Source organism: Aythya ferina, assembly GCF_964211825.1.
Source record: "Aythya ferina genome assembly, chromosome: 5".
NCBI lineage: Eukaryota > Metazoa > Chordata > Aves > Anseriformes > Anatidae > Aythya > Aythya ferina.
The window spans coordinates 9,793,373-9,809,433 of NC_140301.1; the positions used below are offsets into that span (position 1 = coordinate 9,793,373).

Consider the following 16,061-nt stretch of genomic DNA (forward strand, 5'->3'; position numbering starts at 1 on the left):
CCAAAGAAATGCATTGTCAATAGCAGAATGAGATCACACTCTGCCATGTCTCCAGTGGTCTGCTTACCTTGCTGCAAAACCCATCTCTGGCCTTTTCTCCTATTGACTGTTTGCATTATCTCAATTAAACCTAAGCTTTCTGGGTCAGGAGGATGGTGCCTGATTCCAGACTTATAAATGTCACTGTGGCAGCAGGTGCAGTATAATATGAAAAGCAGCAACAGCAGTAGAAGAAATTACAGGGAAAAACATTTTCCTCTCCTAGGGTATTCATTCTTTAATCCCGTGTCCCCAGACACCCTTCATTTGCCACTCTTTATATACTTAACACCACATACTGAAAATCTGGCTGGGGTCACTCTGCTCTTTTTTATATTACCTTTTTTGCATACCTTACAGGGTAGTATTTGAGAGGTTCAGACACGTACACAGTCTCTCTCATGTCTAAAGCTGGCTCATGTCTGGCTTCCCAGACAATTTTGCTTAAATCAACCAAGCATCCTGTGGTCACAATTCTCACACCCAGCCTAGCAAAAGCTGGCACTTAGGTGAGAGAGCATCAGTCACAGCGTGCACAGTGCCAAGCTACGCACAGCTAGATAGAAACAGAAAACATCAATGATGCTAACATAAAGACAAAAACTGTTACTTTAACATTTTTGGGATGACTCTGAGGCTATCGTGTCTCTGCAGGCAGCTCCTCCAGCTGTTATTTCACTTCTGCGTGCTTACGTTCTAACCAGGGCAAAAACTGCTCCATCATGTCACAGGCACAGCTCTTCCTCAGCAAATTATTTATACTCATGCACACGGTGAGATTGTGTCAAGAGAACAATATCTGTTTCCAGAGAAAAACACTTGTGTCAGTGTTGGTACTGTCAGAGATGTGGGGTCAGGGACGTGATGCACATGGTTCTCAATAACAGGCATTGCAGCCACACTTTGAGACTCTAATCCCAAGTCCAATAAAATCCCCAAGAGGCTTTCAGTGGAAATAAATCCAGAAAAATAATATGAGAAATATATATATGTACACACACACACACTATAGCTGTTCTGGGTGGTTAAACTAAACCGTGCAAAGCTCTTACACTGATATGGTTATGTATTTAAATGTACTATAAATAAACCAAGTGACATGCAGCAACTTATTGAATAAACATCATGTTTTTATTGTAAGCACTTTGAACATCTTTTTATTTGTTAATAAACTGTAAGAACTCAAAATTCAGATAAAATAATTACATTCTTTTATTCTACCTTAATAAATTGCCTTTTATTTGAATCAGTCATTCCTTTGATGAAAACATCAACTTCTTAAATGCATAAATATGCCATAAAAACAACTGGGGTTTGGACAACACGTTGCCTCAGGTTTTTGTTAATTTTATTTTTTATCGCTACTGTCACATATGAGAGAGTTAAAAAAAAAAAAAAAAAAGATAAACTGATAGTGAGGACAATATGACATTTCTTTATCATGTTTATAGACTTTCTCTCTGATGGATTCACACAGTCTCCACTGTGATTAAAGTAATTGATATTGGGTGTACACTGCAGAATAAACAACAGGGATTCATAAAAAAAAAAAAGCAATGTTATTTTTCTTCCCCCTCTCTTTTTCATGCTTGGCAGTTTCCACTTTCAAGGAAAAAACTCACAGTAGTGAAATATAAGCCTTATTACCCTAAGGCCTAAGCAACTCCGCAACACATTGCAAAACAATTCAGAAAAGTAGAAAAATCAGCACCAATCACAAAATCTTTCATAAGAAGACCCAGGGATGAGCACCCCGGAGTACTGCCGTCCTACGGATCTGCTGCATTGAGGCCCAGCTGCCCCACAGCGAGAGGGCATCACCTCATCATGATCTGTTGGAGGTTGCTGCCGACGTCTTGCTTTTCTTGGCCAGCCGAGATGGCAACTGGTGGTGATGGGTGGCCAAAAGAATATCACTTCCTGTCTCAGGCTGCTGCAGAGGAGGAGGAGGGCGTCCATCCACCCCCTCAATGGCAGCATCATCAGTCAAGCTTTGCTAGGCAATGATGGAGAATGAAAAGAAAACAAAATTGGATACTTATATTGAACACAGTAAACAACAGAATTTATTCTGGTGACTAGAATGGTTCCCTTCAACACAAAATCACTGAGAAATATCAGAAAGCCCTTTCTAAATAGCTTTTTTTTTTTTTTTTTTCTTTCTTTCTTTCTTTCTTTCTGAATTTGCAGGTACTTGCACCAGTCAAAAGACGATCTTTGTCAAGGAAAAGACTTCTGCTTTCATCCACTGCTTTCAGAGATAACTTGCTCCAGTATGAATAAATGATGTGTTTTTCAAGAGATGAAACATCCTGTGGTCTGTTTAGCACACAGAGGAGTGCTCTGCTGTAGACTACGTGCTGCTAGGACACTTGGCTATCTGACCCATCTGTAAACGGAGGCCCTTCATTCTGCATGCTATCAGTGATTAGGTGCAACAGCAAGACCTTTACGCTAGATATTAGGATAATTAAGTCATCTTCAGGAACAGTAATAGATAAAAGTGATGTACAAATGTTTAGGGTTTGAGTATCATTTCATTTAGAGAGAAAAATAATAAGTATAGTATTGGGAAAAGGTCAGGAAGCAGTTTAGGTTTAAAATCTAATGAAAACCCATTCGTGTACCACAAAAGGCTATAAGCTGTATTATTTTCTGGAACTCAAAAGTAGAATCAGTCAGTTACCCTTTTGCAAATCAGGGGTTATAAAGTGGTATATAAACCAGCTGAGACCTCCTTTTAAATGTCATACTGAAATCAGGATGTGATCAGCATGGTAGGAGCAAAATTAAGAGTACAGTAGGTGAAATTACATGCTTTATCTTGTTAACAGCTGTTTGCATAATGCTCTGCTGATTTAAAGGCATCTGTTCTTCTGCAGCCCATCATCTACCGCTAATATCCACTGTATTAGAAATCAAGCCTCCTTTGTATACACAGTTTGTGTCCCTCATTTTTGTTGCTTATTTCAGTGTTGCTATCTGAACTACTAGAGGAAACACGCTGAAATTCGAGTCACGTATGCTGAAACAACATGAAGCAACTACCGTTTTTCACTTCCCGATCACTGGAGTCTAATGTGTCTCTGCATCTAAATAAACTATTTGCATGATAAGTAGACATCTGTATGAAATTGTTAGCATTCAGTTAGCTAATATCTTTCTGTGATATTTCAAATGCTGAATCTTCTATTTCATTTTTAGAAAGACCAAACTGGTGCAATATATCTATTAAAACTGCATTTTTAAGAATATTCACCCTATTTGGACAAATAAAGGGAAAAAAATGAAAGAGAAAGCACTTAGTTTGTTTTCAAAAGATTATGCAAATGTTCTCATATCATAGTGCATATTTTTGTCCTACTTTTAGTTCCCTTTTCATCGCTGTATATCTTAGAATTGTTAAACAGCTTAGTGTTAGGCTTTTGTTTGATCATGTAGAGCTGTCTGACAGCTCCTGGTTAATTTATGGGTCTTCAGCCTAAGAGTTAGGGCCCCAGCTCACAAACTGAGCTTCCTGAGCCCTTCAGGTCTTATTCTGATGGGTAAAAACCACCTGGACAAAGACATGAATTAACAGGAAACTGAAAAGCACTGCAGTGACTGAGTTGAATTTAATCCTTAGAGGAAATGTGGTTCTCTCTAGCAAGTCTGCATTTCAAACCTTTGCCTTCAAAACTTTAATTAACCTTGATAGGAGCTTAATGGCTGGATCTCTACATGCTGAGATTAGAGTGTAAAAATAGGCAGTTGCTCCAGTTTTCTGGGGTGAGCAAACACCATGGCTTTTACTTTTCTACTAAGCAGCCCTTGAAAGCAGTGACAACACACACTGCAAACTGCATATGCTGCAGACTCATTTTTCCATAATTTCATCTTCGAGATAACTGATGTTCAAGTCAGGACACATCACAGCAGAAAAAACGTACAATAGCCATTAGCAGTAATGAAAGTGCTTTTCTGTGGTTATGCAGAAGGAGACATACTAAAATGAATAAACATTTTTCCTGCTGGGGAAATGGTCAAAAAGAACAAAGATAAGGTACAGAGGTGTCTTTTTCTCATCAACTGTGTTATTACTCAGGTGTCAGGACTTTCCAGTGGCGTATGAAGAACTGCCCTTCAGTGAGCAAGTGTTAGGTGGTCGAGAAGAAGGCAGCAAACTACCCTGGGGAGTCCCCCAGCTCCACAGCAGTGCACAGACATTGAATTTTGAAATGGGAGAATTCACAAAAACAGCAGGAACATAATTTTGTTCCTTGTGTGAAGCAGTTTGCAATTGATTCTCTAACAGATTATATATATTATATATATATATATATAAATTTCCATGCTTACTCTTTCTAATCTAATGACCTTCCTTTTTTTCCTCTGATTCTAATCTAACATTACAGTGTGTTCTCCAATGTGGTGTAAGTAAATTTGCTATCTGTAAATTACCTGGAAGATGAAGGCCAGAGCCTGATGCTGACTTTCCTCTCCTAGAACAAGCAGATTCAACATGAAGAAGGGTGGCAAGGTCTTCTTCACGTGAATGGTGATTGTCCTCGTGTCCCTTTTCTTGTATGCTACCCACTAAAAATATAAAAACAATTCAGTTCTTGACAAAGGCAGAGCAAATACGTGAAACATACAAAGTTTTCTTTATAACAGGATCAGATATTCAGTGTGTTGCAGATTTTACCTCCCCCTGGACCTGCGATTCTGTGTGCAAGTGTTAAAAACAAGTTTTATTTCATTCAAAAGTTTAGAGTTGTTTTATTCTACAGGAGTTAGAGTTCAGCAGCTTATGAGAGGGGATAATTTAATTTTCCTGTTTAGCACGCATTAATCAGCAACGTACACTGCTTCCAATACTCCAACAAACATTTACCAGGGAATTGTGTTTTATATATCTAGAAACAAATTTCTGATGGACATGTTTTCTACTTAAAAAGTTTGGACAGTGTTGAATTTGGGTGTTGTGGTCTTTCTCTGATCCCCAAGAAAGGCAGGCTGATGTTCAGAATCACAAGAGGGATGAGATAATTTTTTATTTTTTCCCTGTTGAACACCTTTTTCCTTTTTTTATTTTTCTTTCTTCAATCTCTGAATTAGTTTCACATCAGCTTCAAAATAAATAGTAATTCATAAACATTCTTGTTGTCCACCTCAGTACTTTTGGTCATACAATTTGAGTTAAACAGGTTTGCAAATCTGGATTTATGAAATGAAGTCTTGTGACTAAAATGTGAAACACTTACATGGGGACTTGTATCACAGGAAAAAAAATGCTCTGTTCACGTAGGTTACACCAGGTCAATATTGAAGTGATTTATTGATTAATGACATAATTAGCCAGCAATCAGGGAACTAAACATTCTTAATTCATATCAGCAAAACTGTAATGCCGGGCTTTTATAAAATGTTAACGTGCCCCTGGCAGTTTCTCAGTGCCCTTCAGCACCTCACTGGAGGAGCCATGCGGCCCACATGCCCCCACTCTCCCCTGACACCAGTTCCCTCCACCTGCAGATGGGGGACCCATTTTACCCATCTTGACCCACTGCCCCAACTTATACCCACACCCCTGCTTTGTTTCAAACCCAGCAAATCACAGTTTTCTTGTGCCTGTTTAATCTGGTTGACATTTGCCTTCCTCTTGTTAAAGAGTGACTTCTAGGCACGTGCTTTCCCAGACAGTTTGGGCTGTCCAGTTGACAGTCCCCTCTTAGCAGCAGCTGGAACCCAGGAGATTTGGCCAAGCACTCCTGCAGCTTTATCTTTATTTATTTATTTTAAAATATTTATTTTTTAACCTAGTTTTTGAATTTCCTTAAACATTTGAGTTAAAATGTCCTTCAGCTCTTTGGCAATGCTACGTATAAATTGAAGGCCAGACTCTCATACAGGAAGTCTGACTATTCGACCAAATAATCTCATGAATAATTCCATGAGCTGCTCTCAAGAAGAAGGGTATCTGAGCTTGATGGATACTGTTGGACACAGGACAGTGCTGCCAAGCAAAGCACAATACCCCTTTGCTGCAGTTGGTGTCCTCCTGAGTGTCTTGGCCTGGAGAGCCTCCAGCTGCTGACAGGACAATTTACCACCAACCATCCCCTGCAAAGGGCAGCTCCACATATTCCCTGTTTTAAAGTATTCTCTGCTCTAGCAAGACTTGATAAAAGCCTATGTTCTGGTTTAGGCACCAAAACAAATAGCAGCGGGGGAGCCATTTTCTTCTCTTTCTTTGTATTTCAAGTAAAGGGCCTACCTGGATCTGCAAAAAATCTGCTTTCCAGGCATACATAGCTCTACTAACTTGGTTCTGGTCACATCTGAGTATTTTGTCCATGGTATATTCTTTGACAGAGACACTTTTCTCCTTCTCTTATTTGTTCCCTATTTTCTTCTTGTTCACATTTCACGAAATAGAGCGAGGAGACAGAAGTGCCCTTTGCGGTGCTACCTTGTTATTCCATGCATCTCCAGACAGTGCTTGAGGCCCTACAGATAAAGCTATTTTGTTTTCTTGAACATTCATGAGAAAAGACAGGGGGTGCCCACTAGATAAACAGTTTAGATGTACACTCTACCTCTGAATTAGCGTGGAGGTTTTCATCCCGTGAGCCTGTTATGTACTGAGGGAAGAGCACACCACAGACAGTGGAAATCATTAGATGCTTACTAGGGAATAAGTCTCCTCACTACCTTTATAAACATACTGAACATCCTTTGCCTCAGTTCTTTTATGCCTCTTCCAAATAGATTTTTTTTTTTTTTTTTTTTTTTTTCCCCAGTCACCTCCTATGTCCATTTTTTCTGCCTCTTCTCAAGCCCCTTTCTACACATTTTTTTTTTCTTTTCCATCTCCTCCCTGGCCCAAATTTTTGTCTCACTCTAATGCTCTACCTTTCAAGTCAGCAACTCACAACTCTCAACTCTTTATACTAGCTCAGCCTAACATACTTCGAAAAAGGGCTCAGAAATAAAACAGTCTATGAATCATAAAGGGTCAAAAAAAGACTGTTTCAGACCTTTATCTGATCCTAGTAACATAAAGCATCTTTGAAGTCTTGCAGAAATGAACATACAAGGCAAATACCGGGTTACTTCTAGTTTTTTAGAAGTTTCTTTAGAAATCTCCCTTCTCTTTCGTCAGTGAAGGAGCAACTTCCCACACAACACTTAGAGTCAACATCTCAGAGCACCATGAGCAGTACCCTTGTGTCCCTGCTGAGGAACTTTGTACAGCCACAGGGAACCTGCACTCTTCTTGGGTTCACAGGACCCGAATAATTCTGTCACATTCATTACTTATGATTTTCCACCAGGAAAATAAAACAAAACAAAACAAAACAAACAATCAAAATCAAAAACAACCAACCACAAAAGCCAAAACCTTTCTGTTCAGTTTTGGAGGAAAATTACTTATACATAACACACTAACATTTTCAGAAACAGAAGAAAAAAAAATGCATTTCACCCACCCTTACTGCCACCATTGTGTGTTTTTCAATTCAGATCTGTCTGCATTACACTGCAGAGGCTTCTCCTCTGTGGTTAGGTAGCACAGGTACCACAAGCTATCCAGTGGGGACAGCAGAAAGCCCACTACTGGGTGAAGACCAGTGAGTAAGTGTGATTTTTATTCTTCTGGGACATCAGGCTGCTGTACCCTGGTAATGGAGAGAAACACCGCATCTGTTGCGTGCCCATAACAGTACCAAAGCCTTGACTTACCTGGACATTGGAGCAGTGATGTGAGATGGTTTGTTTTCGTTTGAAATCCTCTCCATCAAACTGTCTCAGGCAAACCATTGAATGCTGACGTTTACACAGAGAATTAGGAAACCTGTCTCTAACAAGTTCTCTTGCATTCCTGTAGGTTGACCACCCCTGAGAATAAAGCTCTGTATCTGTCTTCTTTAAACATGGCATTAGGTTTAGACTGTTAATGTAACTTAAACAGCTCAGCATTCTCTGTGAAAAAACTAGGGGCATTACTGTTAATGAGCAAATGGATGTTTTCCATGTCTGTGCTAAGGCAGAAGAAGATTGTCTCACACAAATAAAACTACTGCTCTAAAATGTGACTTAGAATCATAGAATCGTTAAGGTTGGAAAAGTCCAAGATCATCTGGTCCAACCATGAGAGTAACTTGCTTCCCTCAACATAGGTGCGTAAAAAAATAAGAGCAAGAAGCTTCATATTTTTTCCTGGGGAAATTTGTTTCTTGCTACAGTTGCAGGCATAGGCACCATGCTTACACTTGCATGTTTGTTACAGAGCGTACTACAAGTGCTATTAGAGTTCCTGGTTTATCAGAAACAAAGGAAATAAACCCCATGTTTCTAAAAATGAACCAACATTTTATTAACAACTTTAAGCCAATTCATTTACTCTAAGTTGAAATTTAAGATGAACTATATGCAATTATTATAAAAAGAAATACAGTACAGCATCTATGCAGACTTAAGTTCAGAGAAGCCTCATGGCTGCATATATTGCATGAGCATACTTCGCTATCATTAGGTCTTTGGATATAATTGTACCCTCTACATATACATTTTTAAACCACTTGATATGTTTTCAATTTGGCTTTAACACTTTGCACTGAGATATACCTCTAAAAAAAGATGAAAAGTCCACTAAAAATACTTACGACTGAGTTTGTTCCATTTTCTTTTATACTGTGTCAAGCATAGGGCACTTTTGATATTAATTTTGAGTCCTAAATTAGTTTATAATTTGCACTATGTAATTGTATTCAGTGTGTGACTTAAGAATTTTGTACGATGTTCATTATAATTTATATGAAGTTCTAGTAATTTCTATCTGCATAAAGATAGTCCCATCAAAATCAATTGCTGCCCTACACCAGCATAAGATCTAAATTACACTGAAATCACTGGTGAGGGATACAAATGTAATTAATATAAAAATGAAAGATTTTTGCTACTTTTTTTTTTTTTTTTAAAGCAGATTGTGTGACACAGGTGGTCTGTGTGTACTAAAAACAATCCAGAGATTTATGTCTTAGTGGGGAATTAGGACATTTAATGTAGGTTACTAGGCTTCCAGGTTTGATTTCTGGGACAAATTAATTATGTTGAAAGTTGTTTATATATGTTGTCTCAGATTATTTTCAGAATGTAGACTGGGGAAAAACAAACAAAAACAAACAAACAAACAAAAAACACAAACAAAAATCAGACAACAACCTGTAGGGTTGCAGCAAAACCTCAGCTGGACACAGAAAGATGCAACCCCGTAATGAAAGACCTGCCAGGGGTACAGAGAAGCACGGGGTACCCGGGCCATGGGAAAGCAAGAGCAGCCAATGCCAGCCTGACCAGTTCATTGCTACCACATTGTGTCTCATGTTAAAAAAAATGTCCTGCCAACTTGAAAGCATGCATTGGCTTGATCATTAACGAGCGCGCAACACCAGTTGAACTTCCAGTTTGTTTAGGTGGAGGATTCCCTTTATAAAAACTGAGTTTCATGCAAGGCCTCAAGAGGCCTGCTCCCCTCACCACTGCTCCCCTCTGCCTTCTGCTCATCTTTTCCTCTGACAAAAAATATTTTTAGCACTCAACACCTGGGCTGTACATGGTCTCTTCCACCACCTCATCTGAAGGCACTTTCCAGCTTCTCTATCTTGGGTTGTGTGCACGCAACGGTGCTAAGAAAGGGACAACAATTCACACTGCAATGGCTTGGGTTTTATTCACTACCCCACAGTGAGCCCTATATAATAAACAGATCTCTATATATACTGGAACCTAATTTGCTAGTCCAAAACATGTGGCCACCAAGGCTGCATCAGGGAAAAAAAACCTCTGAAATCCCTTTCTTCTATTCTTAGCATATGTCTTCCAGTTTACATCACTTTGGCAGCATTTTTGGCTCTGTTACAGTGTTCTGCAAATCACACACAGAAGATGTGATAATCATTTGTCATACATAGGTCATCAAGCCCTGAGCTGCTAGTGTGCTGCCTGCCCTTTTGCGGAGGCAGCACAGGCTACTTGAGTTCCTGGTTCACTTCACTGCTCTCCTTTCTCTTGTTATTTTGCTGTGAGAGGAGCTCCTAGGATTGCCCAGCTCTAGAATGAATATGCGCACATTTTCCAAAGACTGTACAAAGGCTGGATACAAGCTTACCTCAGAGGTGTCTGTGAAAGCATGCAGAATAAACTTTGGGACTGTTCTGAGGAATAATTTAAATCCATAAAGTTACTTTTGATCGTGACCAATCATACCAAAATTGGTCCATTGTGTTTTGGGTCAGTTTTTCTCATCCGTGATATTTTCTGCTTCTCTGAACCATTTTCAGTTGTCATTCTCACCCAGTGCCACACATGGGGATACAACCTATTACAAAGGAACTTGTCCATTAGTTTGGCTATTTGAACCTTAAGTTAAAATACCAGTCTTGACTTACTGACATCTTTACTTTGTATGCTGCTCAGCAGCACCAGAAGGTAGTTTATTTATTCCAAATTCTCATGGAAACAGCTGGAGCTGTTTCAGTGGAAATCTCTATTGAATAAAACTTGAAGCTGGTTCATTTCTTTATTACTCAGGTCAGCTTACTTGTTCTGCACCATTATTCATTACATCAAAATCCTATCTGTGCTGTTTTGAAGGCAGAGTGACCCATATTGAATTTTACAGTCAAACTGTGTGCTACTTTTTTAACAAGTACAACTTAAAAGGAAATAATTTCATAATAAAAAATATGTGATCAACTTTACCAAAGCCTTCATAATACCATGAAAGTGAGAGTAGTTTAGATGTCTTAAAATACGGTTTAATCCAAAATAACCTAATGCTACCTGTTTACATCCTTTCTCTTGTTTTTAGGTTACAAAATCATTTCCACTAAGCACATTTGGAAAATTAGGGTTCTTCTAAAAGGTGCTAAAGGACAGAGCTCTGCTAAAAAAAAATAATACAGCGTAAACCATCAACTAAGTAACTGAATGAAGAATTTGAAGAATATAAAAACGTACAAAGCATTAAAAAGAAAGCAGCTATGAAACAGACACTAGCTATGCATGCAGCCCTTAAATTTTGCTCAATGGTTTTCATGCAGTTCAAACTGCCTATTTACATTATTGCTAAACACAGCATTTGAACCAAAGACAGTTCTTGCTCAACACCAGCTCATTTCACTTGAAAATAAGAAATGTTATTCCAAGTATCTTTAAAGCTCCAAGGCAGACTATTATAATGCTGATGACATACCAAATTTGATGGGATTGAACATAAACATAAACTAATTTTATTGGCTGCCAAAGATGAACTGAAGACATAAATATGTTTCATTTTTAATCAGTGCAAATATTGCTTAATTGTAGATGCAAATCTTAAAAATATACCCTACATCCGGCTGACAGAATATTGCCAGCCTGACTTTCTCATTAAAGAAGATGTACTTCACTGGATGGAAGAATTAACCTTGGATTGTTAACACCCACAGAATTTTCAAAGCCCTGATTTAACTTCCACTGCTTACACTTTCATCCTCTATCCCGTTCTGAAGTACACCATTAGCTTCGTAATGCTGGAGCCAACAGATGTGTTTACTACATCAACATTTCTGTTCAGATGAGGTGATACTGTTGATGTAAATCTCCAGATCACCTGTCCTCACCTTGCTTAGTTTACAATGTCCCTGAACACAATAGCTGGATTCATTTTGCACAAAATTAAATCACAACATTTCCCCAAAGGAGGCACCCAAATGCTAATTTGCTCCGTAGGACCGGATTAAAGATAACCCCCAAAGTACACATTAAAGACAACCCCCAAAGTCATGCCAATGATGGTACCATCATCTGTACTCATACAATTAATGAGTACTTGTACCAAAGCTTCAGAGGTTGCATAAGGAATTTCACACTGGACCCCAGGAATGAATCACCCAAAGTCTCTTACTGGAGATTGAGACCCACAAGATTTTTCCACAAGTACTGACTCATCAACAGGCCATAATAATTTCATAGTAAGACTTTAAATGTTGGATGAAGAACTTTTCCTTTCCTTATTGATGACTACAAATTTGCTTAGACAAAAAAAAAAAAAAAAAAAAAAAAAAAAAGTGATATAGTGAATAAAAATCTGTAAAATCTGTAATAAAACGGTAGTTGACATGTAAACGTACATCTTATGGTTTTAAAAGGCAAATTCATTAAAAAAAATAGATTGCTTGGAGACACTTAATTGTCACTTGAACTATACTATTAACATTTAACATGTAATTGACTTGACAGTGTAGTGATAGTCCACTCTCTCATATCTTTTCCTCAGAACTCTCCAAGGGGTATGCATTTTGATCTGCAGACCATACTCTAACACACTGTTTAGTGTCTGTGTTTACTTTACAAAGAAAAGATTGTGCAAAAAGTGGGAGAATGACTAGGGTCAAGGTGGTAATAATGGCTGCATGAAAGATGAGGGGTTTGAACTAAAACTTCTGACTTTCCTGTCCACCAAACTAAAAGAGAATACATGAGATAACTGATCTCCAGTTCTCAACTTTTTTGCTCTTGCTCAAAATTTCAAACAGAAACAAAATCTTGCCTTCATATTTCTCGATAAATTTCACCTTGGCAGGAAAAACTGAAAATTGTAATTCAGGTCCAAACCAAACCAACATGAAGAATTATTCAAATAATTTATGGCAATGTTATCAGAATATTCAGTGGGGTTTGGCCTAATTGGGTGCATCCAAAACAACAGTAATAGTTTTGAAATACAGAACAGTTTTCCTCTGTATGCAAGAAATCACTTTTTATAGGAAACTTTCAAGTTGAGCTATTTGAGTTTAGATTATTAAAAGGAAAACATCTCTGCTTTTTGTGCTTATATTTTCAATGTCCACACGCCTTCTCTTCTTTTCTGTGTTCCTTTCCCTTTCCAGCCCTACAACTCAGCTCAAAAGAACAGCAACAAAAACAAAATTACACATTATAGCATCAAAACCAAGGAAGTCTGGTTGTCTCGGGGTCTGTACTTTTAAGCCAGTTCACCTTTCTGTATAAGAAGGTGCAAACTCCAAAATAAACCTCTTCCTCATTTGGGGTACTTTGAAGAATTCTTCAGAAATTCCAGATGAACGAGGCACATTAAACCCTCCTGGACATATTTAGACTTTCTTTCCTGTAATGAATAATTATTTTTTAACATATAAAAGCATTGAATATCAGAGTCCTTGAGTCCTCTCACAAAATTGTCTGGAATGAGCCAATGGGACAAGGCATTCTGAAGCAGATACAGAGAGACAAAAAAGCATACTTCACAAGCAACACCTTAACACCTGACAGCTAAGTACTTCTCACTTATCTTACATAGAAGACCTTTTTCAAAAATTTCGAACAAGAAATACACATCTTTAAATTTTTTATCTGAAAATTGATAATATTGAGAAAAACACTAATTTCTTTACTTTACAAGCAAACAAATAAAAACCCTTAAGAATTTACCAAACAGCTAAGATAGCTTAAAAAACATCTTTTTGCTACCTATGTAATAAAACAGGAGTAAAAATGCCTAAGTGTAGACAAATCTAAAATTCAAATAAGTAAATAAATAAAATACATTTAAAGTTTATAGAAGATCTGTGAGGTAAAAAGCTTAGTGAAATTGAACCAAAGTGTATCCTGGCAAGCAGATACTCTTCTTTTGGATTTAATTAAACTACTAAGTATAATCACGAGTATTTTGTTTAGAAACATATTTTTCTCACAAAGATCAAATCTTGAGTTAGTTCAAACTAGAATTTCTGTTGGTACTAAGGAACAAGTATAATTGGATAGAGTATGAACTCTTATTTCAAGTTTCAATCAAATCCTTGACAATCAGTACCAGAGGATTATCTAAAAATGCAGGAATTTCCACAGAGAAATACCATATAAAAATCTGTTGCTGAATTCTTTGAAACATCTGATTATGATCTTTTGTCAGCAACAGTAGTTAGTGCTTAGAAAGGATGCTGGAAAGACAATCCATAATAGCTCTCTCTTTCTTCCTTGAGTAACTCCAAGGTACCTTTATGGAATTGCTCACCCTGTCAGTGCTGCTGGCCTGGCCAGTCTGGCACAGAAATTAAGTGCCGCAAAATGTCTGCTGTGTGCATTTGGAAATTATATAGACTGTCTCTGCAGCTGTGCATGTCCTCTCTGATGATGTGCCTTAGTCCTTTTGTTAACAAAAGGAAATGGAAATACAGCTGTTTTTATGCATGGAGCTCAGAGGAAGACAGTGATGAATTTAATAGATGCAACAATTGTTTCCCGATATATAATCAAGATGGGTTGTTATTATAATTGTCACAGATTCTCTTCCAAAATATTTCACGTTCAGTCCCAAGCACAATAGATTTTGTGAAGTGCTGACGGTTAAAACTTTTATTATTAATGTTGCATAAATCCTATATAAAACAAGACTAGCTCTATCCTCCTAACATGCCATTTTGACAAGCAGAAATAACAAGTTCCAGGTCCTTTACCAACCACAAAACATAGAAGCTGTTGTATCAGAAAGAGAAGACTGCATGAATTACCGCTCAGCCTGTACACTCTTTAACAGCACAATTTCCTCTTTACTGGTATGTGTGATGCATGGCAATTTTGCTTTCTCTCCCCATTCCTTTGCTTAATTATTATGAAAAAGATGTTCCTTTCCATTATTTGAGAATATTCCTTGCTTCTATAGATGAGACTGTAATTAATGAGACTGCAAGAAAGGAGAAAAACAAGAAATATGAATCCTAAATTAATGAGATATTACAGATATTATGGATTAAAGCTGTTCAACCTTGCCAACTAGAACAATGGCAGCCAGACAATGTCTGCTTTCTTCTGCTTTCATTAAAAACATTTTTAATTAAAAGACAGCAACTGAGTGGAGAGAAAGGGTTCTTTTTTCTTCTCTAGTAACCAGTGATTTCTGTTTTTAACTTTCCCTGCTCAAGATGACACTAAGAATGTTTGCCTAGCAGTGCAATGGGAGGTGACGGGAGAAAGCATGCAAAATTACCGTGTTTGACATTTCACTGTGCTTCACTGTAACATCCGTGCTGAGCAGCCTCCCACACTGCAGTCTCAAGCCCTGACGCGGGGCTGATCTCACCCGTGCTCTCTTGTCCCCAGTGCCGGGTGGCTGCGTAGCAGCAGAACAAAGGCGGTGCCCCGTGAGCATACTGCCAGCTGAGCCATCCTCTGGTTTGGAGACAGAATTTCTAGGACAGCAACCAACTTAAAATGGCTCTGCCTGACTACAGTAGATGACAAAGAGAGAAGCAGGGTGTGCCTAAACCCACCTTGAAAAATGACACCAGAGCTGCGACCGATGTACATACATACTGTGGAAGGACTGTGCATCACCCACCTTGAAGTGCTGGGGATTAAGAAATGGGGGGTGGGGGGGAGAGGGAGGGAAGAGCAAAATGGGCTCTTCAGATATGTAGAATGAATGTGAAGAGAGACATTGCCTGTACTTTGACACCTGGTTTTAATGTCTTATTGAACAATAATAGTGAGTATCAGACTAGAAAAACAGGGCAGAGCTGGATTTTTTGTTTTGGCATTTTTCTTACCTTATCTGTTTTCCTCCCTTCTACCTTGTGCTCCCCAAGACTTGCCTTTTTACTGGGTAACTGCCAACAAGCCTACTGCAGCGACAGGTCAAATCCATTGCTTCCAGACCAAGGCATCCCTGGTGAAGACGTTTTGTAATAATTCCAACAGTCTCAGCTGAAGGCAGTGAAATTCCCTGGAAAACAAACAAACAAAACAAAAATTAAAAAAAAAAAAACGTAACTTCTCTCTCAAACCTACTGTACTGTTTGTGTGCTTTTCCTTCTTCACATATTCAGCTAAAGACAAAAAGGATCAGTATAAAATCCCTAATATGTTCTCCTCCTTGCTTTTTACTTGGACTGCTCAGAAATCTAATTCTGCTTGTAGACATTCTTAGTGATAAATGCAACAAATACTGTCTTACAAAAGGTATTTCACAGACTGTG

General features: G+C 38.2%; 1 protein-coding gene across 1 annotated transcript; it reads right to left on the minus strand.

Annotated features, from left to right (window-relative positions):
* Positions 1 to 1,151: 1,151 nt before the first annotated feature.
* On the minus strand, positions 1,152 to 12,082 carry LOC311437463 (uncharacterized protein). Its single transcript, XM_084520771.1, has 3 exons — positions 7,512 to 12,082; positions 4,480 to 4,614; positions 1,152 to 2,035 (listed from the first exon to the last, which is right to left on the minus strand). The coding sequence occupies exons 1-3, from the start codon at positions 7,524 to 7,526 to the stop codon at positions 1,865 to 1,867; spliced, it is 321 nt and encodes a 106-aa protein (XP_084376897.1). The 5' UTR covers positions 7,527 to 12,082; the 3' UTR covers positions 1,152 to 1,864.
* Positions 12,083 to 16,061: the final 3,979 nt, after the last annotated feature.